At 35.9% G+C, this 27,373-nt stretch overlaps 1 protein-coding gene and 1 pseudogene across 1 annotated transcript; one reads left to right on the forward strand and one right to left on the reverse strand.

Moving 5' to 3' along the window:
* Positions 1 to 1,865: 1,865 nt before the first annotated feature.
* CHORDC1 (cysteine and histidine rich domain containing 1) lies at positions 1,866 to 26,647 on the reverse strand. The gene is made up of 11 exons (XM_058306166.2): positions 26,453 to 26,647; positions 20,449 to 20,498; positions 17,801 to 17,857; positions 16,662 to 16,819; positions 14,568 to 14,671; positions 13,492 to 13,550; positions 9,872 to 9,942; positions 8,895 to 9,000; positions 7,368 to 7,487; positions 6,825 to 6,887; positions 1,866 to 6,618 (listed from the first exon to the last, which is right to left on the reverse strand). The coding sequence occupies exons 1-11, from the start codon at positions 26,514 to 26,516 to the stop codon at positions 6,472 to 6,474; spliced, it is 999 nt and encodes a 332-aa protein (XP_058162149.1). The 5' UTR covers positions 26,517 to 26,647; the 3' UTR covers positions 1,866 to 6,471.
* Positions 22,369 to 23,178, forward strand: LOC139439771 (large ribosomal subunit protein eL15-like; annotated as a pseudogene).
* Positions 26,648 to 27,373: the final 726 nt, after the last annotated feature.

Below are 27,373 nucleotides of genomic sequence, written 5' to 3' on the forward strand. Positions count from 1 at the left end.
AACAAGATGACGCAACAAAGAGACCCAAAGAGGAAAGACAATGAAAGACCAAGTAGCTGAAGTGGCTCAAGTGATTGAGTACCTCTCCCACATGGGAGGTTCCAGGTTCAGTCCCTGGTGACTCCTAAAGGGAAGATGAGCAGACACAGAGTGCAAACAATAAGGGGAGGATGGAATAAATAAAATCTTAAAAAATAAAAATAAAAAAAAAAAGATACTGGGTGAACATATTGAAAGCCTGCAAAAAAAAAGTTAACAGATCCTATGGGAATGAAAGACACATTAGATCAGATTTGAATTGCTTGAATACAGAATTAGTGGTTTTGAAGACAGAACATCTGAACTGGAAAAGACAGAAAGAGAAGAGTGGCAAGAATGGAACAGAGTATCAGGGAATTGAGTGACAGTGCAAAATGGACAAAGATTCACATTATTGGTGTCCAAGTAGGAGGAGAATGGAAAAGGCACAGAAAAAATATTTGAGGAAATAATGACTGAAAAGTTCCCAACACTTACAGGAAGACATCAATATCCAAGAAGGACCACCAAGAGAAAAAATCTAAAAAGACCTACCCTGAGACACATACTATTCAGAATGACAAATATCAGACATAAAAAGGATTCTGAAAGCAGCAAGAGAAAAGGAAAGCATCATATGAGGGAAACTCGCTGACTGAATGCAGACCTCTCATAAGAAACCATGGAGGAGAGAAGAAAGTGGTAGATTTAAAGTACTGAGAGAGAAAAACTGCCAGCCAAGAATTCTGTATCCAGCAAAGATGTCCTTCAAAAATGAGGGTAAGTTCAGAGTCTTCGCAGACAAATGAAAGTTAAAAAAGTATGTTACCAAAAGACTACAGAATTATAAGAGGATAATAAAGGGAGTGCTGCAGCCTGAAAGGAAAAAAACAAGGTACAAGAGACTTGAAAAAGAGTGTAGAAATGAAGATTAGGAAAGGGAAGTTAAAGTGTAAACAGACAGTAGTAAAAGATGACAACAGAAAGCCAAAGGATAAAAGAGAGTAAAGCCTAAGAGCAATAACACTGACTATTAATGGCTTGAACTCTCCAATCAAAAGACTGATAGAATAAATGAAAAAATATTAGCCACCTATATGCTGTCTATAAGATACTTACCTCAGATGTAAGGACACAACCAGGTTTTAGTGAAAACTCCTCCATGGAAAAAGTAAAAAGAACTGGAGTAGCAATACTAACATCAGACAAAAGAGATTTAAGAAAACCCATACGTAAGCACTAGCACTCTACTTGTTGGGGGAGAATAGACATCTCCCATGCAGAACCCTAAATTATTTTATGTCGATACTGTGCCCTTAAGAACATGGAACAAAACTCCCCACTCCTCAAATGTGGGCTGTGCACAGTGCCTTCCTTCCAAAGTGTAAAATGGAAAGAGGAAAAGAGAGTAACTTTAAAGTGGAAAAACCTGACTACCTTAAGAGAGGTAATCAAGGTTGAAATCAATAGTAACAAGGCATGTTTGAAGTATGTACCCTGATACATGAGAAATGCTCTTTACAGTTGTTGTTCTCATCCTTAAAATATATGTTTAATCCTAAGAAAAACACTAAAAAATCCCAATTAAGAGACAGTCTCTTACAACTGTGTGATTATGCCAAATACCACTGACTGTACACTGGGTGAATTGTATGCTTTATTAATATGTATCAATAAAATTGGTTTGGGGGGGGAAAAAAAAAAACATTCTACAAAATACCTGACCATTACTCCTCTGAATTGTTAGGGTTATTAAAAACAAGTCTGAGAAACTGACATGAGGACTAAATGTAATGTATCCTAGATGGGATCTGGAACACAAAACATAGTAAGTAAAACTAAGGAAATCATAATAAACTGTGGACTTTATTTAATAATATATCATACTGGTCCATTAATTTTGATACACATACCATACTAATATGATGTTAATGGAAGAAAACAGTGTGGGGTATATGGGAGCCCTCTGTACTGTCTTCACAAGTGTTCAATAAATCCAAAACTATTATTAAAAGGAAAGAAGTTCAAGTCTAATTAGACTAATATGCTGCTACTGGTTTTACATCCGAATAATGTGAAAGCTATGTTGCAAATTCTTGGGTCCCACTCCCTGAGTTTCTAATTTACTAGGTCTTGGTTGGGAGTAAAGAATTTGCATTTCTAATAAATTCCCAGAGATCCTGATGCTGCTGGTCTAGAAATTGTATTTTGACAACCACTTGCCTGTGGGCTAGGAGATGAAAACCAATCTTTATTTATCTATTGTCTTCCCTATGCAGGTATCTTATGTTTCAGATGCTCTAAATTCTAAGACTTGCTATTACCAGGTCTCATATTAGTGGGAAAAAAAAAGGGAGGGGGGGAGGGGGATACAGATGTTTACAAATTATTTACACAAATAAATGAAATTTTAATAAATATGAACTGCCAATTGAAATAAACATTATGAAGGAAAGGGTCATACCCTCCAAGTTAATTAATATACCCACTTAAATCTCTTTTGGGGAGAGGAGGAGAAAGAAAACACTGCAGGTTTAAGGCTTCCCAATTACAGGCTTAACACAACCCTTACATTCTTAAAAAAAAAGATAACAAACAAAAAAAAAAGATTAACAAAGCCAATCACTTGGATACTACCTGTTAGGTAAAAAGGAATGATGAATTAAACTATTTTGACACACAATCTTGAACTATGCAACATGAAAATGTTTGTTAATAGATATAAAAGGTGGCCTAATAAATTGGAAAACTAAGCCATTAATAAGCATATAATGAAAACATTCTACCTAAAAAACTCTTATTAGGGGAACATTCACCCAAATCCAAAACTATATAAAAATTTAACTAAATCAAACAATACCTATGCAGAAGAAAGACTCTGCAAGGCCAGTATTTTAAGGATAACACCGACACATAAGGACCTAGTCATCTACAATTAGCTTTTTAAAAAGGCAAACCATGCAACTCCAGATGAGTTTTTGAGCTTTAAGATGTCTGGGAAATAGGGAAGCAGTCAAGGAGCAAAATCATCTTCCCACCCACTCAAACAAACAAACCAAAAAAAAAAAAGAAAAATCTCTTAATAAAACCTCAAAACGTGGGACTTTACAGCTTGCATTTCAGAACTGAGGTCATTAAATTATGATCTAAGCAAAAGAATACAAATTAAATACTAAGTATGAATGCCACTTCAAAACAGTCTGCAATTAAAGTAAAATAACTCTAATATTCTGCTAATAGATAACTTAAAAGTAACCTGGTAGAAGCTGGTGTAGCTCAAGTGGTTGGGGGCTGGCTTCCCACATACGAGGTCCCAGCCTCAGTGCATCCCGGGAAAAAAAAAAAAAGGAAAAAGAACAAAAAAACTAACCTGGCTGTTAAAAAGGTTACATAGTACATACCCAGATATCCTAAAACTGACATCAGACCTCATAAATGAACTATTTTATTCAATATGGATGTGCAAGACATGCATTTTCAAGCTGCTGAATGATTTATTTAAATAAAAAGGGGCAGAGGAGCAACCACCAAAGTCACCTAAAAATGTCTGCAAGAACTAAGGTTCTCTTTACTCTAGGATGGTGGCTAAAGAATTTTCTAAAGAAAAACAAAACAATCTGTAAAATTAGTATTGCCATAACTTCTAAATTATGTATAAAAAAATTACAGTCCTCTTCTAGTATATGGTTATGAAAAGAAGCTATATTACCTACCTATATAAAACATTCATTTATGGTATGCTCATTTCAGTTATCTTGTTTATAAATTATTGACTTAGATTTTACAAAACAAAAACAAAAAACTTGGCTCAGTCTCAAGACCCTTTAATAAAATAATAAGGCTTCAATAAATTCCACTAAAAATAGTTTGTCAACATTGATGATCTGGGAGCAGATGTGTCTCAAGTGGTTGAGTATCTACTTCCCACACGGGAGGTCCCAGGTTCAGTACTCAGTGCCTCCTAGAAAAAAAATATAAAAAGTACTAGCAAACAAATGGAAAAACAAACAAACAAACAAAAACAATTCAGGGGAGCTGAGGTGGCTCAGTGGTTGAGCACCGGCTTCCCACACATGAGGTTCCGTGTTCAATCCCAGGCCCCAATACCTAAAAAAAACAAAACAAAACAAAAAAACTGCCTTAGTTAATACTATTGTATGAAGACTAGTTCTAAGTTTTGTAAATGTTCTTATGGTTATGTAAGATTTAACAAAAGGAAAAGATTAATATAGGATATACAGGAACTCTATACTATTTTTTGCAACTCTTCAAAAGAATATTCCATGTCGCTTTGAAAGCTTTGCTTCAATAAATTTAGATACTAAAAAAAGCCTATTTTTAGAAAAACAATAAAGTTAACTTAGGCCATTTTTATTTTCTTGACAGAGTAATAGAGTAAACCATTCTACATAATCCTAATTTTGTTCCTTTCTATATGCGTCTAAGATAAATATCATTTACAATTTTACCTGGACAGCAAAATTCCTGATACTTAGGAACAGGATATTAATTAACCGACTACATAGATTATAAGACTTATAAAATCAGGTCTGGGGAGCAGATGTGGCTTAAACCGTTGAGCACCTGCTTCCGACATGGGAGGTCCCAGGTTTGATCCCTGGTGCCTCCCCAAAAAAAACAAATAAGAAGCAAAGAAATGAAAGAACCAACTCAGGGGAGCCGATGTGGCCAGTGGTTGAGCACCAGCTTCCCACATATGAAAAAAAAGAAAATCAGGTCTATAACTCTGAGATGCGTAATCCCTTTGCATTAAATAATAGTTCAATTTCACATAATGAAGTAAGGTATTATTTAGGGGTAGAGTCTCAGGATGACAATATTTAAAAATGTGTTTTAGTCATTACTTTGAATCAAATAAGTTCCAATCTTTACCCCCAAACAATAAAGATTTCATGTCTAAAGAACCCAGATTTCTAACTCATGAAAGATAATCTTAAAAAAAAACCTAAACACATCTCTAAGTACTAAATACTTAAGTACTCTGTTAGTGTCCAATTTTTACTGCCAAAAATTTCTTGCTATGGGACTCCTAAGTCCTAAAAGCATGTTAAGTTGTTGCTGCTGGCCATTCTTTTTGAGCCTTTATTTGTTAAGAGCTACACCCTTTAATACTTAGCTATATCTAACAGTTGTTTACTAAGGATGGTAGAATGAGATATACTCTTTAATCCATTAAATAAAATTATACTTCTCCAAGTTTTTCTTTATATGAATTTCATTAATTCCAAGAGAACCCTTCTAGGGGTTTGAGGACTAATCATTTTAATCTATATAAGCATAATTCATACCCAAACTTACTAAGTTTTCCCAGTTTTTGCCTTCATAATATTTCTTAATTTGAATTTTCTTTTTGAGCTCTGCACTCCTTTAAAAAGTAACCTATTCTTTAAGGGTCCAATGAGTGATACCCAGATTTAATACAAATAAAGTACAACATATAATCAACACTGTATCACCTAGAATCGCCAAGCTCTTCATGAAGTCAAAACAGTTACTAAAAATAACCAACCTATTGTATATTTAACATGTAAGAGATAGACATCATAAAGAAAAGCATTTACTATATCCTAATGTATTTTCACAAGCCTTTAAATATCTACAATTTTATATATATAGTTTTCCATCAGTGAGGCCAGATAAAAATTTTTTTTGATATGTAACTAAGTAAAGGCTATAAATTAAGTTTGATTTAGTCACAAGACTATATACAAAGAACCTTTAAATAATCAGGAAAGAGAAATTTAACATTATTGCTTAGTCTTGTAAAACGGTGAATTTTAACCTATTTGATATCTTGTCTTATTTATAGTGTCTCTTATAGAATTCATTATACTGCTTAGCAAGTAATACAGGTTACTCAAATAATGTTTTAATTCAATTGTAACTGCATTCTAATTTGTTAGCCAACGCATATATTCCTCTTAAACTACTTGCAAAACTACCTCAGTACTAATCCTCTTAAAATAAGTAACCATCCCGAGTGGGAGAACGATGCAGAGCTTTATCTCTTAAAGCTTTTCAAGTATTGTAGGAACGTAAATCCATAAAAAACTGATAACAATTTGACATTCCATTGTTTTACTATTCTGGGATAAGGTAAGAATGTGAATTAAAAAAGCGCCTTAATATTTCATTGCTTGACACAGCATTATATACTAAAAAGTACTCCAACTGGTTTTGAACTCTTTTTAACTTGTTCAAGAGTAGAACATGACTATGGTTCCATTAGTGATGAGAAATGATCACTCTTATGTAACTCAAAGGAAGATGGGAGACAAAAGAACAAAATGACTTTGGCTTTTAAAAACCTACTGTCGACCCTGAAATGCCAGACTTCAACAATAATGAAACAAAAATTTACAGCATCAAGTCATCAGTTCATCACACATTATTAAGAGTGCTGATATAGGCAACAGGTTTTCCTTTCTTCCATCAATCTGTTCTATCTTCCTTTTGCTTTTCGTGCTTTTTGGTTGCAGGCAGTTCAAGGCTGGCCCATTGCATGGGTTCGGCTTTTCTCATGGTGATCTCAATCTTGGTTGCAGTCATAGATACATAACTTCGCTTTACGTCAATCACCTGCCACAAATCAAAGAAAATTAAAGTCAACGTGGATGGCTTTAATATCAGTCTCAGATGAAAATATTGGTCTTGAACTTTTTGATGAGATCTATTGGTAAATTATGTCCCTACTATGCACTGATGCTTTCTACAGTACTACCTTTTACGCTACAAATGGTGTTTGAAGTGATCGGAAAAAAGTCCAAAGGTGACATAATACTTACACCCCATAATTTCACATTTTGATGAAATTCTTTCTCTCCTTCAAATACAATGTGCACATTTAACTGAAAAAGATACAGAAAGCTGATTAATCAGATTCAAACTGGAGATTCATTGTATAGAAACACTGATTATAAAATACGAAGACAATGATAAAAATCAAGCTATTGTAAAAAAACGCTGACACTGCATTTTTTCATTTAACACGAGTAAGCAGTAATGAAAACTTGAAGTTTCATATTGAAAGCTAAAGTGCCATTACATTCCTTGATACACAGCCTAAGCTAACATAGTATTACCAGAATGCTTCAGAAATAACTCTACTAGGCATATCTGCCTTTAAAGTTAAGAGTTTATATGAAAGTAAATAAAAACTCAGTGGCTGACCACCAGCTTCCCACATACGAGGTCCTGGGTTTAATCCCCAGGCCTCGGTACCTCAGGAGAAAAAAAATCAGTGAGAACAAGAGCAGTATTTTATGACATAAACCTGAAGAATAATATGTAGAAGACAATTTTTATTTACAGATATTTAATGTACTTACCAATGTACTATTTGCTTCTACTTGACTAAGTTCTGGAAGTGAATTTTTAGCATATATTGAAATGGTGACTTCACCCCCCGTCTGATGCCAATCATGTCTACATGGAACAACTTTTTCCCCCTGTAATATAAAAATGATTAAGCTCTTAATAATAGGAATTTGATACATGTAATTGAGAAAACAATTCTCCATGCACAACTGAGCACTTAATGTTTTAAGGGAAAACAACTTTTAAAGTTCCCTCAAAGAAGTTTAAATAAAATATGATACAAAGAAAGGTCATGAATTTACAATTGAGACAACTCTTACTCCTTTCATTTGATTTTTCTATTTTAGTGACATAAAAAATTTAAGGACTTTTAAACTTTACATAATTTTAACATTCTTTAAGGCATAATATATAGTCATAAAAACATTCTTTGGAGACTGAAATGAGAAAATAATTGCACATCTGCTGTTTGTATTGAAGTACTTTTTAACAGCTTATGTTGAAAATAGAAAAAATGAGAATTTGTGGATATACTCTTAATTACCACCATTGAACTAATTATTAACCAGTGATGTACTACTTGATCAATAAACTTTGTAAAAGGTGATTTCCTTTTAAAAATACATACATTTTAAAGTTACTGTGTGTGTTGTGAGCTTAAAAAACAATCATGCATAAATTGCAGAATACCCATACATCACACCAAGTAATTTCTTTTTCCAATATGGGTAAACTTAGGCATATGATTTAGGAAATCTGAAACACTACTGTTGTAAAAAAATAATTTATATTTTGGTACAGTTATAGGAACAAAATTTAAATTACACATATCCTCACATTTTTGCCCTTAGCTACAAGCTTAGACACTTACTTGGTTAATACCTGCATAAATAAATTAAAAGATCAAACCAAAATCATTTCATCAAGGGTTTTAGGTTTGAGCACTTTTGCATATAACCTAGAGTAATTTTCAAACAAGTATTAATTTGGAAAAAATATACAGGCAGTCCTCATTTTTTGCAATGAAACATTACTGGAAGTTTTGTGGAAGATGAATTAATATTTACCAGGGGTTATATTTCTAATATTCAACCATGTCCATTAAGAAAGGAACAACTACAGAATACTAGAATGTTACATAAATTAATGTTTTAAGGAAATATGAAAGTTTACGATTATTTTCTGAGTTATAAGGCACAGGCTTTTATATACCAAATAGGTTTATTACTTTAGGGTTATCAGCACAAATACAGTACCTGAGACTTTTAATTATAAAAATACATTAACAATGGATAACACTCGTTTTTGCAGGCTTAAGTATTTCACAAAAATCTAAATTCCCACATCAATATAATTAATGGCTATTTTATTCATACTGTTCTAGGAGCTTGATTCAGATCAATTTTTAGTTTTTAAGCACATGAAAATTTTCCTGTTTGGAGGGAAAAATTTTTCTTAATCTAAAAACTAGAATGATCTCAACTCTTTTCAAAGTAAATGAATGTAATCCAGGGTATTATTTTGGAAAGGCTACTTACAGCATCCTTTTTAGTCCATACATGTTTTCCTGTGGTACAGCCCTCTTGGGATAAAAATGTATTAAAATCAGAAGTTTTTCTTCTACAACAGCTCCAGTATTTCATCCTTTAAAGTATCATAGAAATATTTCAAAATAAAATCTCTAACAATTAAGTCTAGAAGTATTAAAGTGATGTGTTTAAAAAAAAAAAGTCAATAAATGAGCGTGCAAAGTTTAGTATCCTACATTTTTTGTTACTACAAAATTAACAGTGGATATATATCAGGAAGACTAGTAAACTGCTCTTTATTGTAACAATTCTTGAGCTCCTAAGACATTTAAAACCATCACAAAATTCCAAATTGGCCTTTTCACTAGTAGGTCACTCCTCATTTCCTCATGAAGCTACCAAAGATTAAATATGTTCATATTCTAATAACCCAATGAAGTGAGAACATGCAAACAAGTTAACTAATGTTTACACAACTTGTGATGGTCAAAAGTAGGTAAAATTCACTATTATTTACTTGAGAAACCTACAACAGAGGAAGATAAAAAATACAGTAAACTTCAATTTAAGTTCTGAAGGACCTAAGTGGGAGATTTTAATGCAGTACTGTTTCCATAAACTACAGCATAATAAAGAAGAGTGATTCTCAACTGGGGGAGGTTGAGGAAAAGTATGAGTATTCTTGGATATCACAATGTTGGGATCTCAGTGTCCCAGGGCCAAAAATTAATGATCTAAAAAGTGAAAAACTATTCAGCCCCGAACAAACAGGATCACACTAAAAATAAGGACAAACAACCATGGGGTCTGAATCATAATGGCTGCTTAACAGGTTACTCTCAGTTTTGCCATGTGTAAAGACAAAAACCTATTATTACTAAGTTAGAGATTAAATAACAATGTAAGTAACATGCCTAATAAAAATAGTGTTTTAAGAAGTATTAACTTTTCTAATCCTTACAATAAAATGCTTTAGTCATGCATACCCTTCATGGAAAATAGGTACTCCAGAATGATAGACACAGATTTCATCTAGACTCTGTAGACCCTGATATGTCTAAAAGAGAAAAGAGTAAAGAGAAAAAGATTAGTTGAACATATCAAAAAGTTACCTCTCAAATATCTGAAGCAGTGGTCACTTCCATGAATAACGCAAAATGCTCGAGAACAATGACCTAGAGAACACTCATAAAACCCACCTCAGGTCACTCCTTAACATTTGGTAAAAAATAATTCCCTTGTGAATATCATTAAGTTTCAGGTGCCTCTGAGAAAGGCTTATTAGAAAAATAAGCAACAGGTGAATTAAGATGCTTTTATCCTTTTGGGTATGAGGTCCCATCAGGTATTGAGGGAGGTATTTACATTTATAGAACAATGTTGACAACAAGAATTATCATCTTCAAGAGAAATGTAATTACAGCAGCATGGTTCATAGCAAACTCCATGGGGAAATTATAAATGAATATGCAAAATTCTAACAATTTTGGGAGTTCCATTTAACAATGAGTTATTATCCCCACAAAAGGTAAAAAGAGTTACAGACTCATAAACACCCAAGGTCTGTAAGACTCAGACCTTATTGCCATTGTAGGTAAAGGCTCAAAGGATGAACGCACAAAAATCTATGCTAATAAAACATGAACGCAGTCAGTAACATACTTCCTCTCTATTTTGGTACTGATAGCAACTACCTTTAAGTACAGAAAATTCTTTGTTTACTTTCTGTAAATCTAAAATACTAGGTGTGTATATCTCCTAAAGATATTCTAGAAACACATAAAACTGGGTATGTTAAGATTCTGAATTTATCACTGCTGTCCCCAAACCCCCTACTCTCTATCCCATCTTATATGATGTCACCATATCCACCCAGTCTCTTAGAGCAAAATCCTGTAAGTCCTCTTCAGTTTCTCCTCTCCCTCTATCCAAATGTAGTTAGTCTCTACCATGAAACTGTCATCTTGACCTGAAAAAATCTATCAGTTTAATCTGCTAACATTCCTACTGATCACTGGCAGATATTAGGCAGACTATACAAATGGGTTTCTAATTCATATCTCTGCCTTCAATTTCTGTTCTCAACTATCCAATCAAAACATGTATCACATTCTGGTATGTAAAGTTTTAAAATTACATCTATCTCACACCTTAAACACTCGGTTCCAGGTGGTTTGTACATTTAAATGTGCTTCTAAAACAGAATGTAGGGGAACATACTTATGGCCCTGAAGTAAGCAAAAGATTTCTGAAACAGGATACAGAAAACATAAGTCATGGAAAAAAAATGGACAAATTGCAATTCACTAAAATTAAAAGCCTGATTACCAAAGCCAGCATTGACAGTAAAAAGGCAGTTTTTCTCTCTGATAAAGGACTTACAAACATACAAAAATGAAGTGAATCTCATCATCAGGGAAATGTAAATTAAAATCACAATGAGAAGACTATGGTAAAATTTAAGACTGACATTACAAAGTGTTAACAAGTTATGCAACAAAGAGAAACTTCATATACTTGTGGTAGGAGTGCAAATTAGAAAACTACCTTGAAAAACTATTTGGAAGTATCTATTAAAGCTGAACATACACATACTCTGTGAGCAAGCAATTCCACTTTTCATATACCCAACAGAAATGTATACGTGCCCCAACAGTCACAATGTTCACAGTAACATTATTCACAATAGTAAAACATTTTTTTAAGAGTAGCAGAACGGACAAATAAATTAAAATATGTTTAAATAACAACACACTATAAAGCGATGAAAATGAGCAAACTGGCTATTTGCAACAAAGATAAATCTAACAAAAGTAAAAGGAGACTGTACATGTTCTATGATTTCATTTATATTAAGTTAAAAATAGGCAAAACTAATCTATTTTGATAGGAAAATGTGGATACTATTAGGAAGGGAATACTGAATGGAGGCATAAGGAGAGCTTCCTTCTGCAATGCTCTGTTTACTTTGTGAAAATCCACTGAACTGTAAAATTATATTTGTCTACTTTTTTATGTTATATTTTAATGAAAAAGATTAGAAATTCTTTTAATGGCTGGGCCTCCATGACCTAAAGAAAGTTCTAATGTCATAACATTATAAAAGTTGTAAAGAATTTGAACCCTACTTATCTCTTTTAATCTCAACTTCACCATCAGCAAATTTTATACCAGTAACTATTTATTGCTTTCTTTACAGTACCTGCTATTCTCTCTACTTTGAATATCTTTTCCCCTTTTGTCCATTTACAAGAGTGTCATTCATTTTTCAGAACTCATCTGAATTATTTTCTCCATTATCCTACCACGTATACTAATCATTCTATCTTACACATATGAATATTCATCCGTAAAAATAAGCAAGGTCAACTAAAACTTAATGAGAAAACTCTTTGACTTCTCACTCCATTTTCTCAAATTAATGGCGCTACTAATCACCCATGTGCTCACGCCACAAGTCTCCTTTCACATCCAATCCATTCACAAGTTCTGGAAGCAATACTTACAAATTCCTTATTCATTCTACACAATATACCTTGTGCCAGTCACCATTCTAAGCATTCAAAATACAGCAAAGAACACCTAAAAACATAAAACTGCTATCCTAATAAACCCTTCACGGGGGGCAGAGAGGAGAAAGTTAAATGCAATAATCCAAACAAATACCATTAAGGTGATAAGTGTTATGGAAAAACAAAGAGTGAAATTGTTGGGGAGTATGGTATTTTATATTTAGTCATAAAAAGGTCTCACTTAGCTAACGTTTGATTCTATCCCTAATTAATCACTTCCTGACAATTATTCCTCTACTCTCCAATCCTTTAGGCTTGGTCTCTCCTGATAACCAATTAGCTGAATTCCCTCATTCCAATTTCATTCCTGCCCCATTACAATTTATCTGCCACCCACCAGCAAAATATATCTTTTTAAAACTTCTACCTAAAAATGTGTTAAAGGCTTCTCATCAAACATCAAGCCTTCATTATGACCTAAATGTACTCTTGCCCCTTCTCACCCCTGAACAAGCCTCAAAGACCATTATTCCTTCAATATACAAGCAGCCAAACCTGTACACTATCTACAGCATATTCTTCTCTGAGATTTATGTGACTCACTTTTTTATATGATTCAGATTTCTAAATGTTACCACTTCAAAAAGGACTTCTGTAAGAAACTCATATAAGTAACTCCCAGTGCAAACCATTCCTCTGCCTATTTATTTTCCTCTTATCTATCTGCATTAAGAATGTATAATTACTTATTGGTTACCTTTCACCCAAAACTAGACTATCAACTCCACAAGAACAGGGAAATTTGCTTTATTGAATACTATATCCCCACCCCCTAAAAAAAATTTGACAACTAGAAAGTGCTCAATAAATAAATAAATTAGAATTATTTATTTTCATAATTTGACTTTTCTATCAGACACGGTGGTCAGTCCTCAGAGATAGAGAATGTTGCTTATCCATGTTTTGGAGTCCTAGTCTTAAGCATAGTGCCCAACACATAACCAGCAATCAAACGTTTGTTGAGTCAGTGAATTGCACTTGTTTTCAAAATGAAATTTACTACCCATGACATGACAAATTTTTACAAAACATACCTTTGAACAGCCTCCATTTTTACACGATGTTCCAATCTTAACTTCATTACTGTGCTCCTCTAAAACAAAGGAAAAAATGATATTAGAAACATTAAAATAAAACTTTACTGCAGCCCCAGTCTTAAAAATTAATCTTATCCATAAAACTAATCTTTTAAAAAATAACCCGAAAAAGCAATATTTTTAAAAACAAAGTTTTCTATGTGAAGTTTCAGGAAATATATTTTTAAAATAATGAGAAAGGGAAGTGGACTTGGCCCAGTGGTTAGGGCGTCCGTCTACCACATGGGAGGTCCATGGTTCAAACCCCGGGCCTCCTTGACCCGTGTGGAGCTGGCCCATGTGCAGTGCTGACGTGCGCAAGGAGTGCCCTGCCACGCAGGGGTGTCTCTGTGTAGGGAAGCCCCACGCGCAAGGAGTGTGCCCATAAGGAGAGCCATCCAGTCGAAAGAAAGTGCAGCCTGCCCAGGAATGGCACTGCACACATGGAGAGCTGATGCAGCAAGATGACGCAACAAAAAAGAAACACAGATTCCCGTGCCACTGACAACAACAGAAGTGGTCAAAGAAGAACACGCAGCAAACAGACATAGAGAACAGACAACTGGGGAAGGGGAGGGGGAAGGAAAGAGAAATAAAAATAAATAAATCTTTAACAAAAAGAGAAACCAAATATTGGGATTATGTTTTACCTATACCCAAGTTGATGACACATGTCTACTCTATAACACAAAGCTATAGTCATGATCTTAACTATGTAAAAGAAATTTGGTATCAGTTAGAGATGAAACAATAAGGAATAATTTCATATTAAACACAGTGAAATTTTTAACTAAAAAACAAATTTAACTCAGTGTTAAAATGTATTGAATCACAGAATAAAATTGATAGATTCTCATTTTCAATAAAAGACAGTAACACGAACCATGTGTTTATGATATTAATGGCATTTAAGAAGAAAAACATGAGTTCTTTACTACAATGGGTTGCTATTTCCAATATATATTCAGTAAGCTAAACTGCTGTTGCTTTCAGATTACTGAATGAACAGAAAAAAATTACAAAAAACATCTTACCCTTCTTATCTTCTTCATTCCCCGAAGACAATTTAAGTTTATCAAGTGCTTGTTTTAGGGAGGCAGATACTTTTAATTCCAAATTTGTCATTGGTTCATCTGGGCTGGAGAATTTTGAAACCTTTGTTAACATTATTAATGTATCAAAATATTTCTTTGTTATCTAAATGACTATACTTAAAAATCTCTTTATGACAAGCCAAATGCCTTTTGAGTCAAATTTTCCCATTAAAATGTATTGTAGAAATAACTTTTATAATGAATCCACACTTCTTAGTTTAACGAAAAAGAGTTATTATATGAGTTTTTCTAAATGAATCCATACTCATTTCTACCAGTGGAGAAAAATTCCCTTTGTGTGGACACTGGTATATGGATGTATGGATTCAGATATAATTATATCCCCAAGGCAATTTCAGTAAGGTTTAAAAAACAGTATCCTCTAACATATTTCATACTGGCTAAGTGTAGTATATACAATTTAAGGCCATTCAATAAAATAAACATTAAGAGTATTAATGCAGCAAATAAAATTAGAAATTCTATATCCACAATGAAAAAACTGACATAAGAGACATAAGTCAATTAGCCTACTAATTTAGTCTCTGTAACTTTATAATCTCTACAGTAGCATCAAATGAATTTAGGATAAAACAATTTTTCTCTCAAGCAAAATTATTAGCAGTGCGCTATTTAAAAAAAGATAACATTAACTCACACTGAGGGTAGAGCCCACTAAGAAACGATGAATTAAGAATGAGTCAAGTCATAATTCTTGTCTTCTCTGATAATTTTTTTTAACTGGCCAATAGCCAATCTCTCATAATTGCTAATTAATATGGAGATAGAATAAAACCATTCTAGAGAGTTTCTTTAACCTGCATCTAGAGTATTAATGAGCAGGCAAACATGAAAAAATCTCAGGGGGGAGTGAATGTGGCTCAAGCAGTTGAGCACCCACCTCCCACACGGGAGGTCCCGGGTTTGGTTCTGGGTGCCTTCTGAAAAAAAACAAAAACAAACAGTAAACAAGACAATAAAACTCAGGGAAATTGATGTGGCTAAGTGACTGAGCATGAGTTTCCCATATACGAGGACAAGGATTCAATCCACAGTCCCTGGTACCTCAAAAAAATAAAAAAAACAAAGAAAAAAGCCTCTTAAGGTTCAGATTTTTATCCTTTCTTAATAAATATCCTATAAATTTAATGAAATATGAGCAAGAGGAAAAAGCAGGGACTACCATTAGTTCACAGGTGTAAGTAAAAACTTCAACAGAGTACAATTTGGGACCAAAGACTATGTGTTTTTTAAGTCCTATACTTTGGTTCTAAAACAATTCAGTAGTCACATTCAGGATGAAGAAGATCTGGTTTAACAGTGGTCCCCAGTGTCCATGTGTGGGAATGTAGAAGAGTATTCAATCAGAAGGTGAACATGAAGAAATATGTGTTAATTCTGCAAAATGAGTAAACAGAGACACCATTTAAATAAATGCATTAAAAAAATGTGCCAGTATTAATGAGATTAACAGCAGTTTTCAGGCATCTGAAGGTAAACTTGAGTAAGAGGCTTTTTCTAAGTGGCAAAATAAAAAGAAATCAAAGAATTTTACAAGGAAAACTTAGTAAAAATAAAACTGGCTGGTTTGAGATGAAAGTAAATTCCTCTTCACTAGAATTATCTGAATGGAAGCGAAATATTCTGTTAGGAATGTCCTAGAAGGCATTCAAGTAAGGAGTAATGGAAAAGAAGCCCTCCCTAAGCTCTTTTTCAGCTCAAACTGATTCCATGACAGGACTTTCTTTATAAAATTTTATCATGTCAGAGTGAAATAAAAACACATGCCAAAGCATAATGAAGAAGTATGACTGCCTTCCCTGAGCATAACCATGACGTACAATAATTCTGCAAAGAAGTTTTACTGTGCCCTCAAGCGGAGGAGAAATAAAAGATTCAAGGGAAAACCAAATGGTTCAAACACAGTAACTTACACAACAGCTACAACTGTAATGCTAGAGCATAAATGGAAACACCAGAAACAAATGCTACTAACTCTAGAGTAACACACATACATGGCTGTAAAAAGTATACCTTGGCCTTTTTATGGCTTCTACTGGTTTAGGGGCTTGAATGATGTGCTCCTGAAATTTGGGTTTCAATTCAGATAGTTCTCTCTTCTCAGTAGTCTTGACTTCAGGTTTGACTGGCTCAGGTGGCTTCTCACTATTATGTCTACCTTTTGTACAGCCCTATTAGCAAAAGGTATATATTAAGAATTATCCTATCATCTTTTTTACACACCATCAGAGAAATACTTTTTACTCCTTATTGATAAATTCTATTACATGTTTTCTCTACTTTTATCATATTAATATATTTTATTACACTTAGAACAGGACTCCAAATTTACTATATTTGTAAATGAGTTAATACCGTTAAATAAAGCCTTTAAAGAAGCCTCTCAATTACACTTATCTACTTATCCCATGAAATGTACAGCACAAACTTTTTGCTTACAGAGAATGAATTCTGGAGTAGAGACTTCTACTAATAACTTATATGATAAAACTCTTAAAGTTCTTTTGACTTGGTTCCCAGTTCTGCTAACTAGATATATAATTTGAACAAGTTAATTATTTTTTAAACCCTTTTCCTCATCTACAAAATAGAAATAATGGCACTTGATATTTTTTGAGGAATAAATAAAACAGAGTATGTAGCACATTCGGCAGTATTCAACAAATTCCAGCTAATCTTAAAACATTCCATTGAGTTTATATAAGCACATATTTAAACATCTCTGAAATCATACAATCAAATGCATTTCACTTTACTAACACCTTTAGTTTTCTTTGTAAAAAGTATATAAAAGTGACTCATTTTGATGGCATCTTTAAATCTGATAAAATACTCGTTGTTCCTAACCTAAAATGCTTTGAACTGTTGCCTAGCACTCCGTACTTTTTGATGTTTTTTTCAAGACTGCTAACATCAAGAATAAAACTAAATTGACAAGTGGGTAACTAATAGCTTGAAATGCTAATCTCTAAAACAGATTCCTTACTTTAGAGGCTATGGATGGGAGATGATTCCATTTTAAAAGAAAGGTGGCATGCAAAGTTAACTGGAAATGGAACAAGCAATAAGCATCAGAAATCAGACTACTCAAGTCTGAAACAAATATATACTTTCTGAGAGAGAATTTAGAAGAAGAAAAAAACAATACTTACTACAATGCTTAAAAAATCAGAAAAATCAGTTGTTCTTCTTTTACAGCAAGACCAACCCTATGAAATACAACAGGAAAAAACCTGAAGGACTATTTGTATGGGAGCTACAAAACATTCATAACCATACTTTACTTGCATTTAACTCCTCGAATTCCAAAGTGACTCACACATACAGATTTTCCACAGTTTTAAAGTGCTGTAAATCATTCACTTAACTCAAGTGAAATGATTTTTAGTCTTTCAGTTTTAAAAAATTAATACTGTGACCTGTCATGAAAAGAAATATCTTAAAACAGGGAAACTGACACTGCTTCTCTTTTCAAGAACAGTAAAATTCTTAAAAACATTTTATAATACCTAAAAACATCATATATTTTAAAGTACCTGGGGGCAAACTGAAGGTGTTTATTACTTTAAAAATCCAGTGAGTCAGGGATAATAATTACAATAATTCTGTTTCTACACAAAACCCATTATAGTTTTTCCTCAACAATAAGTATTCTACCTATTTTCAAAACAAAATACATTAACATTAGCAGCTAAGCACTGTTACATCTTTGAAGGCAAATGATATTTCCAGTGCTAAACATAAAAGCATAGAAATTGTAATTAAGAGTATGTGATTTCTGAAGAAAGCACCAAGTCATTTACAAAAAGTATGGCTTTAACTTAACTATAATTCCAGTGATAGAGAATAGGGAAACAAAGTGCAGCAGTCTCAAGACAGGATGTCAAAAATTCAGAAAAAGGGCCAACCATGCACATGTCCATCCAGACCTCACTGTATCTCAATATACTATATGAAGAATTTTGTAGTGCTTCTTTTACAATGTGTACTTTCAGACTTTTTTCGTAAAGCAAGTTTTAAATACCCTGTATATAAAATTTTCCTGTATTTTGAAATTTAATTCTTTTCCTCTGAAAAATATAGATGAACCTCAGGTTTAAATAGCACTGAAAATATAGCCATTAGGAAGTTAATTCTGTAAGAGGAAAAATTTACCATAATCACATACACAGAATTATGGCAGGCACTCTGGGGACTCTGGGATATATATACATAAGACATGAAGTAGACTGTTGTTCCCAAATGCCAATCTGGGATCTACACTAGTTCTCAGTAAAATGAAAGAAAGGATAAACCTAATTATGTACATTAAGTATTGGGTATAAAGTTGCTTTCTTTTCTAGAAAAGAACTGTGCTTTTCTCTAAAATATTCCTTTTAATTTTAATATTAAAACTTCTTCCTTAGTCTAATAGTGCTTTTCTCTAAATATGTTCCTTTTAATTTTAATATTAAAACTTCCTTAATGTAATACAAAACTGGTGACCTTATTCTAGGTCTACATATTTTTTTCTGAAATCTACTGGTCTATGAAATCTAATACACTTAGAAAGTCCGGGTCTAAAGGAAATGTTTACAAAATAGAGACAATAATAAACATTAGGACTGAAGAAGAACCAAACAAAAAGTATTTGTAAGTGAAATCATTTGGAGTGATTAATGGTGGGGTACTAAATAAAATAGCAATGGACTCATGTCTAGAAAATCAGTGGAGGGGTTGAATGGGACCTCATATTTTTTGAATGTAATATTCTAAAAATATGATTAAAAAAAAAAAAGAAAAAAAAAAAGAAAATCAGTGGTATCATCACCAAGAGCACCAAAGTTGGGGGACAGACTATTTTTGGAAGAGTCTGCCTAATAATAAACTGGTTTGAAGTTGCCAATGAGAAATGTAAGTATAAATATGTTGCTACAGGTGATATCTGATGACACAAATGAATAAACTGAGTAAGAATTTCCATTCACATAACAAGAGGCTAAAAAGAGGACCTAACCTTGCCCTATTGAATGTGTTACTTTCTTCACTCAGAGTTCACCAGACTAACAAAGTCGATATCTGCCTGTACCTCTTTGTTTTGACTTTACTACCCATCAGTTAAATGCCAAAAGTGTCCAATTATTCTCTGGAAAGTAAAATCAGAAATTCAAAGGTACCAATAATAAACCAACATGTAAGATTGCTTACATTCCTGAGAACAATGGTGGTAGCACCTAAAATCAGGACAACTCCACTGTAATATTTTTTTTGAGCTACATAAAAGAAATTTTGAAAGATCAATAAAGTCAGACAACCCACTATCAAAAACTGGGTTAAACAATGCTCTATTATTTCTCTAGTTCTCTAGAACATCAAGTAAGTACAGGTAGAAAACTGGGAGCATCTCTTCACTGTAAAAATACTCTCCTTACAAGTCTGTACTGAAATTGCTGGTATAAAGTATTTATAACAATCCTTCCTAAAATTCAGAGCTCTTCCTAAATTTATTATACGCTTACAGACTGAAATTTATATGAAGATTCAATACAATTTCCATTTTGCCTCAAAATTTAAAAAGTGGGGGGAAAAAGGGTGTAAAAAAATGAGAATTGGGATGGCAATAATATAATTTTAGAGCTGGAAAAAAGCCCTAAGATGGTTACTATCTATAATGTCATCTTTGTTTTTAATGGAGTACATGCTTTAAGCACCCCACATTAGTTATTAAAAAAGGAGAAAATCACAAATTGAGAAGGAAAAAACTAAGTAATACATCTCTAAACTTACAGATATGAAGAGATTTAAAGTATAAAGTTCCTACCTTTAATGCATCATGAAAGACTGGAACACCTGGGTGATATGTGCAAGCATCTAGTCAGAAACAGGGAAGAAAAACAAAACTCACTGTTTATACTGAAGAAAAATGTTCACATTATTATTTCCTCCACGCATTAACATTTACTCTTTTTTCAAATGTAGGTGGTACTATTTCCTCTCTTAAAATTTCACTAAAGCTTGAGTTTGACACAAGCCATACAGTATTCAATATAACATTTTATTAAAATATTGATAGAATTCTAATAGTATGATGGTTACAAATACAGAATAGTTCAAGCACAACAAATTATATTCTATTTTTCTCTTAATCTTTGTAGTAACGTTTTTAGTAACAAAACTTCAAGCTCTCAAGATTTGACCTTTATCTTTCAATTCTGCTTTTACAAAAATACTATCAAACTTAAATGTTCTTTTGTGTACTGCCTGATAAGGTTGCCTCCAAAAGAATCCCTAAAACGCTACTTTGGAAGAAGCGATTTAAAAAAGTAACATTCCTAGACACAGTGTCAATAACTAGGTACAAGGTATTAAGTCTACAGTCCATTTTCAGGGTGGCACAACTTGTCATTCTGTACTTTCCTCCCCAGGTATAGCATCTAATTTGTATTTACCAAGCTCACTTATGAAAATGGGTTTACTACAGTTTACAATATGTAGTAATATGGTTAAGAAAACAAATCAGATAATAGGCACGCTTATTCCTTGGGTAAGTAGTATCATTAGCTTAGAGAAAACAGGTCATTTCTACTCCACTGCATTTTTCTTATAAGGCTAACTCAACTCAGCCTTTCATGTCTGTTTAGCTTTTCAATCCTGTACAGTTTCTGATTCCTAGTGTTGCCTCAGAATGATTAAATCTTGGTCCTCAGAGAAATCTCTCTAGACTAACCCCAGAAGTTTGGCTGTTTAGTCAGTAACCCTGTACTACTTAGGTATTATGCTAGTTAATGGAACAAGAAAACGTTAGGTATTTTCCTAGTATAAAAACCCATGGATTTAAGAAGAGGTTATCAAGAATGCTAAGTGGAATAAAAAGTTGGAAAAGGAGGTTAGAAGCAGAAATGGATATGCACAAAGGGATATGAAATTGAGAGGAGGAATAGAAGGATCTGGGTAACAGACACAGTATTTCTGAATACCAAATTTAACGTACACTTATAATATAGTCGAGAAGTCAAGGGAACACAATGGGACAGTTTTGGCACAATGGCATCAAGAGTGAGTCAGGGGAAGCAGATGTGGCTCAAGCAACTGGGCTCCCATCTACCATATAGGAGGTTCAGGGTTTAATGCCCAGGGCCTCCTGGTGAAGACAAACTGGCCCATGTGGTGAGCTGGCCTGCATGGAGAGCTGGCGCAGCTAGATGACACAAGAGACAAGGAGAGATAATAAGAGATTCAGCAGATCAGGGAGCTGAGCTGGGGAAAGAGAATGATCACCTCTCCCTCACTTTAGAAGGTGCCAAGATTGGTTCCTGGAGCCACCTAATGAGAATACAAGCACAGAACACACAGTGAATGGACACAAAGAGCAGATAGTGGGGAGAAGGAATAAATAAAGCTTAAAAAAAAAAAAAAAGTCAGGCCTTAATCATATTACTATGAACAAATTTTAAAATCACTTTCAAAAGAAAGTAACAAAGCAGACATTTTCTTTTCTAGCCTTTGTCTGATTTTGCTCATTAGTAATATTTAATGGTTAGGAGACAAGGGTTTTTATCCCTTCCCCACTCTTCTTTTTCTGTGCGAGGTGATGGCCGGGTTTGCCTCTTCAGCTCCATTTTAGCTATGCTCCTGGCTTCCCTTTTCTCTTGGGCCCCAAACTCATCCCCAGTGCTTCCTCTACCTTTTCCATGTTCGCAGAGAGCCCCTGGCTCTCTCCTTTTTCTCATCCTTCATCCTTTTCCTTCCCCCACCATGAATGAGGAAGTGATTGTGCTGGGCACCAGCCCAATGCCATCAGGTAAGCCAAGATGGATACTTACAAGTACATCCAGGAGCTATGGAAGAAGAAGCAGTCCACTGCACTTTCTCCTAAGGGTTTGCTGCTGGCAATACTACCAGCTGTCTGTTCTCCACAAGGTCATCTGCCCCACATGGCAGGATAAAGCCTGAAGCCTGGGATACGAGGCCAAGCAAGGCTACACCATTTACTGGATTCACATGCACAGTGGTGGATGCAAGTGTTAAAGGGTTCCTAAGGATGCAAGCTATGACAAGTCTGTCCATCATGGTGTTAACCAGCTGAAGTTTACTCAAGGAGCAAGCTGGAAGTCACTATGGGGTCCTGAGAGCCCTGAATTCTTAGTGGGTTGGTGGAGATCCCACATACAAATTCTATTAGCTTTATGGAATGCATCAATAAGGACCACCTATCACAAGAAACCCTGACACCCAGCAGATCACCACGCCCCACACCACAAGCACAGGGAGATGGCTGGGTTGACATCTGCAGGCAGCAAGAGCCTTGCCTGGCCTTGGAAAAGGTCACAAGTTCCATCAGATTATTGGTGGTTCTCATTGTGCAGCTTGGAGAAAGCACAATTACTCTCTGGGTATCCATTACTGCGAACATAAGTCATGTTTGTATAAGTCATACCTAATGAACAATTTAGGACAGTCATGTCTGTTTAAAAAACAAAAACAAAAACCACATCCTCACCAGAATAGGAAAGTTCAAAAAACAAAGTACAAGAGTTGGACAGGAATATGAAACAGGAACTTCCATACACTGCTGACAAAAGCGTTAAGATTGGTACAACCAAGATGGAAAGCTGTTTGGTAGGACCTGATAAAGCTGTGCATAGTCATACCACAATTTCATTCCTAGATATATATCCAACAGAACTGCATATGCAAAAGCCCTGAGAATGCTCATAGAAGCATTATTTGTAATAGTGAGAAACTGGAACCTACCAATGTCTATTAATAAAAGAGTAGACTTGGTGGCACATCCAAGTGGTATATTCTTTCAAGGGAATCCCCTACAACTTTGTTACCCAAAGGGTGGTTCAGGGATTAGCTGCATCTGTAACACCTGAGAACCTAGAATTCCCTACCCCCACCCCCACCCCCACCCCAAATACACTGAATTAGAACCCACAGTTACACAAGATTCCCAAGTGATTCTTATGTAAAATAAAATTTGAGACGCACTGTTTTAATAGTAGTTTCAAAATTGGTCCCTGCTTAGGAACACTAGCTGGAAACCTAGAAATGCAAACTCTAAGGTCCCACGCCAGACCTTGTGACTCGCAAACTCCAGGGATGGAATCCAGCAATCTGTTTTTAAATTTTAACTAAAATTTTTTAAAAAAAGATACCTAGATTACACCAATGTCACAAAACACCTAGGGGTTCCCATATGCCCTGCTCCCCACACACCCCACATTAACAACATCCCTCATTAGTGAGGTACATTTGCAATCCATGTTTTAACAAGCCCTCTAAGTGATGTGGATGCATGCTGAATGGGAATTTACATTTTTAACAAGTTTGCAGATGATGCTGAACTGGGAACCACACTTTGAGGACCAATGATCGCATGGGTTAGCAACATTTAGAAGTTTCGATAGTAAATATTTTCGGCTTTGCAGGCCAATATTGTGTCTGTCACAACTATTCAACTCTGCTAACGTAGCACAAATACAGGCATAGAGAAAAGTAAGTGCGTGGGCATGGTTGTTTTCCAATAAAACTTTATTTACAAAAACATGTGGCAGACTGGATTTGGTTACTGTAGTTTGGGGATCCCTGCTCTATAGCAGTGAGACTATAGATTACAACTATAAAACATGGGTGACTCTCTATAATGTTGAATAAAAGATGCCAGATACAAAAAGTACATACATGATTCCATTTATGCACAATTCCATTAGTCATTATCTTTGGTATTAGAAATCAGGACAGTGGTTCTGGGGTGGTGGTAATTATGACTGGAATAGGGCAGAAGGAGGCCTTCTGGAGTGCTGATAACGTTTTGTTTCTTGATCTGGGGCCAGTTACCCTGACAAATTTCATGTTGTAAAATTTCATAGAATTGTACATTCATAACATTTTGTTTTACTTCAATAAAAGAACTTACCAAAAAAAAAAAAAAAAAAAAGGTGCAAGAGAGACAAGTGTTTTTAGCAAAACTGGGTCTAACCCTGGCTCAAATTCTGGCTCTGCCCTTCAGTACCTGCTCCAGTTCCCTCAGATACGTGGATTAAATAAAAATTTGTTTGTAAACTAATAATTGTTTAACACATGAAAATTTCCAACCATGTCTCCTTTAAACAACCATTTAACAAACTAAAATGTCCTACCAGTTTAGAAGGTAGTTTGTTTTATTCTTGGGAGGCTCCAGAGTTGGAACCCAGGACCTTGTACCTGGGAAGCATGCACTTAACCACTTGGGCTATAGCAGCATCCATGTTTTCCAGTGATCTTAATGGAGCTCCTTACTGCATGTTGTACTGCTGACGATCAATCCCTGACAACTACATGTACTCCCTTCCACTTTCCTGACCTTCCTCTCCATCTCCTTTGGAGACACTGCACCATTTTTCTCTCACACACGCAAACATATATACATAAATGCCTCTGACTTTCAACAAACGGGTGTATCCCCTCTGGACTTCAGACTGGTACGTAAAGCCCTAAAAATAAGCAAACTGTCCCATGGAACAAAGTATCAGTCTCCCCCCTGTAATTAACATTCAAGTAGAGCATGTGCAGACACCAAGGCAATCTTTTTTTTTCTCTTTTAACATAGGCTACCAAAACAAAGGGCTTAAAATTAAACCTTCAATATTGTCATCCATTAAATCCTCGAACTTTATTTTATCCTTGAGTAATTTCATATTAACCTAATCAAAATTCTTCAGTGACAGTACCTGGAATATTGCCTAAAGACTGGATTTATCTTCTCAGTAGTCATGCACCAGTGGTCTCACAGTTTAAATGATATAACTAATTCACTGTATACAAATATAAATACCTTAGCTATCTCAGTGGTGAAAGACTTTGTGGTGAAAAGTGGTGAAAGGCTAGGCTTCTTTTTGCTACCATCCTGAACTCAGTTTCTCTATTTAAAAGGGACAAGGCTGTTGGGAATATTAAATGAGATAGCTTAATAATGTGACAGACCAATGTATGGCATAGACAAGGCATACAATAAACGCGACTTAAACCTGAGATAGTGTCACTTCCCACAAAATTCAAAGGATCAACTCGTTTCTTTATCCGATTCATCAATCAAAAAATCAAATTCACTGGTCATTTTCTGTTCTTCATCTAGTTTACTCACCAACTTTCGCTTGCCATCCTTAATTCTACACTTAATGTGAATCTTAGAGGTCATTCGCTCACTTTATCCCGAAGATGGCAGAGGTCACAGCCGACACGTGCAACAAATGCCATCACTAGGTAAACGATAACGAAGGTACACCTGGGATGGGTGTACCAAAACCGGGCGGGCTGATACACAAAAATTCCCTTCACCGAGGATACTTGTTCGGAAAGAAAGCGGAGTTTACAACGGCGGGTAGAGGGAATACGCCTGCAGCTAAGCTTTCAGACAAACTTCCAGGAAAACGCGAGGCAGGACTCAAATGCTAGCACAACCTGCCGCCCAGGCGCCTCCTCGCCCCCCTCCCCACAATCCCCTGGGTACCTGGGGACAAAACGAGCCCAGGAGTTCCGCTAACTTCTGCTCCCTCACAGCGGCGGGGGTGGGGGCCCATGGGGTCTTAAGTTCCAAAGGAAATGAATTACTGGGGGCGGACAGGGCACAAACAGTGCGCCCCAGGCAGCGGCTCCTCCGCGCCGACGGAGCGCACGGGTCGGGGGTCACCGAGCGGCCGCCACAGCCCCCGGGCGCGGGGCCGGCCCGAGGGTCCCCGGCCAGGCCCGCGCGGAGGCCGCCGCGGAGGACCCCGCTCCCCCTCCCCAGGCTCCGGGCCGCCCCGGGGCCTCCGGCAGAAGGAGGCGGCGCGTTCTCTCACCGTCGGAGTTGGCGTCGGGGTCGAAGCGCTGGCCGCAGCCGCGGTTGTAGCACAGGAGCGCCATGATTCTCTCCGGCGCCGCAGTCCCTCGACCGCGAGCACCGGCCTGGCGGCTTACCGGAAGCGGCCGGGCCCGCTTCAGGAACCTTCGCGAAGCTTCCGGTCGCGCAGGCGCAGAGAGTTGGGGGCGGAGCGAGCACCGGCGGGGCGGGGCGGGGCGGGGCTCCCGGGGTCGGGGTCTGCGTCAGGACGTGAGTGCGCGCCGCGCCGCGGGAGTCCTGCGCGTCTCTGCGGCTGCCTCGCCTTCTCGACCCGCCCGAGCCTTCTGCCTTCAGGGGTCTAATGCCTCCGCGGTGTCCCTTCCTTTTTAGCCCTACCTGGGTGAGGGTAAGTGCAGAACCATCAAGCATTAGCACATCCTTGGCACAGCACGTGTGAACTCGGCGCAGGAGAAGGGAATGGCGGGCCAGGCTGAGGGAGGTGTGCGAGTCCAGGCTTCCGAGCTCGCAGCAACAGCAGTGATTTAAGTAACGGAATACTTGCGGCCAAGTTACCTTGAAAATAGCCCTTTAAAGTGAGAACATCAAAACTGTTGCTGAACTACAGTGCTGGAAATGGTCGCTACTGCTTTCACACCTTGGGGTGACTGCTGTTTTTCATCTAGCCTCCACTTAGTCATTACTTAATACTCTTATCCTGGAACATTTAGTAAGGTTTAATCAAACGCATGATACCAGTGCAATAATACACTAATAGGCACATGCAGACAGCACTGGCTTCAACTCGTACATTTCCCAAACTCGGAACATTTCAAATAAAAGCAAAGGCTTGCTGATAGCAGATACACTGAACAACCTTAAATTAATGTTTATCAATCTCTTGTAATGGCAAAAAGCTATATCACGTTGCCTGTGATCCCGT

This window comes from Dasypus novemcinctus, chromosome 10 (assembly GCF_030445035.2).
Source record: "Dasypus novemcinctus isolate mDasNov1 chromosome 10, mDasNov1.1.hap2, whole genome shotgun sequence".
NCBI classification, from domain to species: domain Eukaryota; kingdom Metazoa; phylum Chordata; class Mammalia; order Cingulata; family Dasypodidae; genus Dasypus; species Dasypus novemcinctus.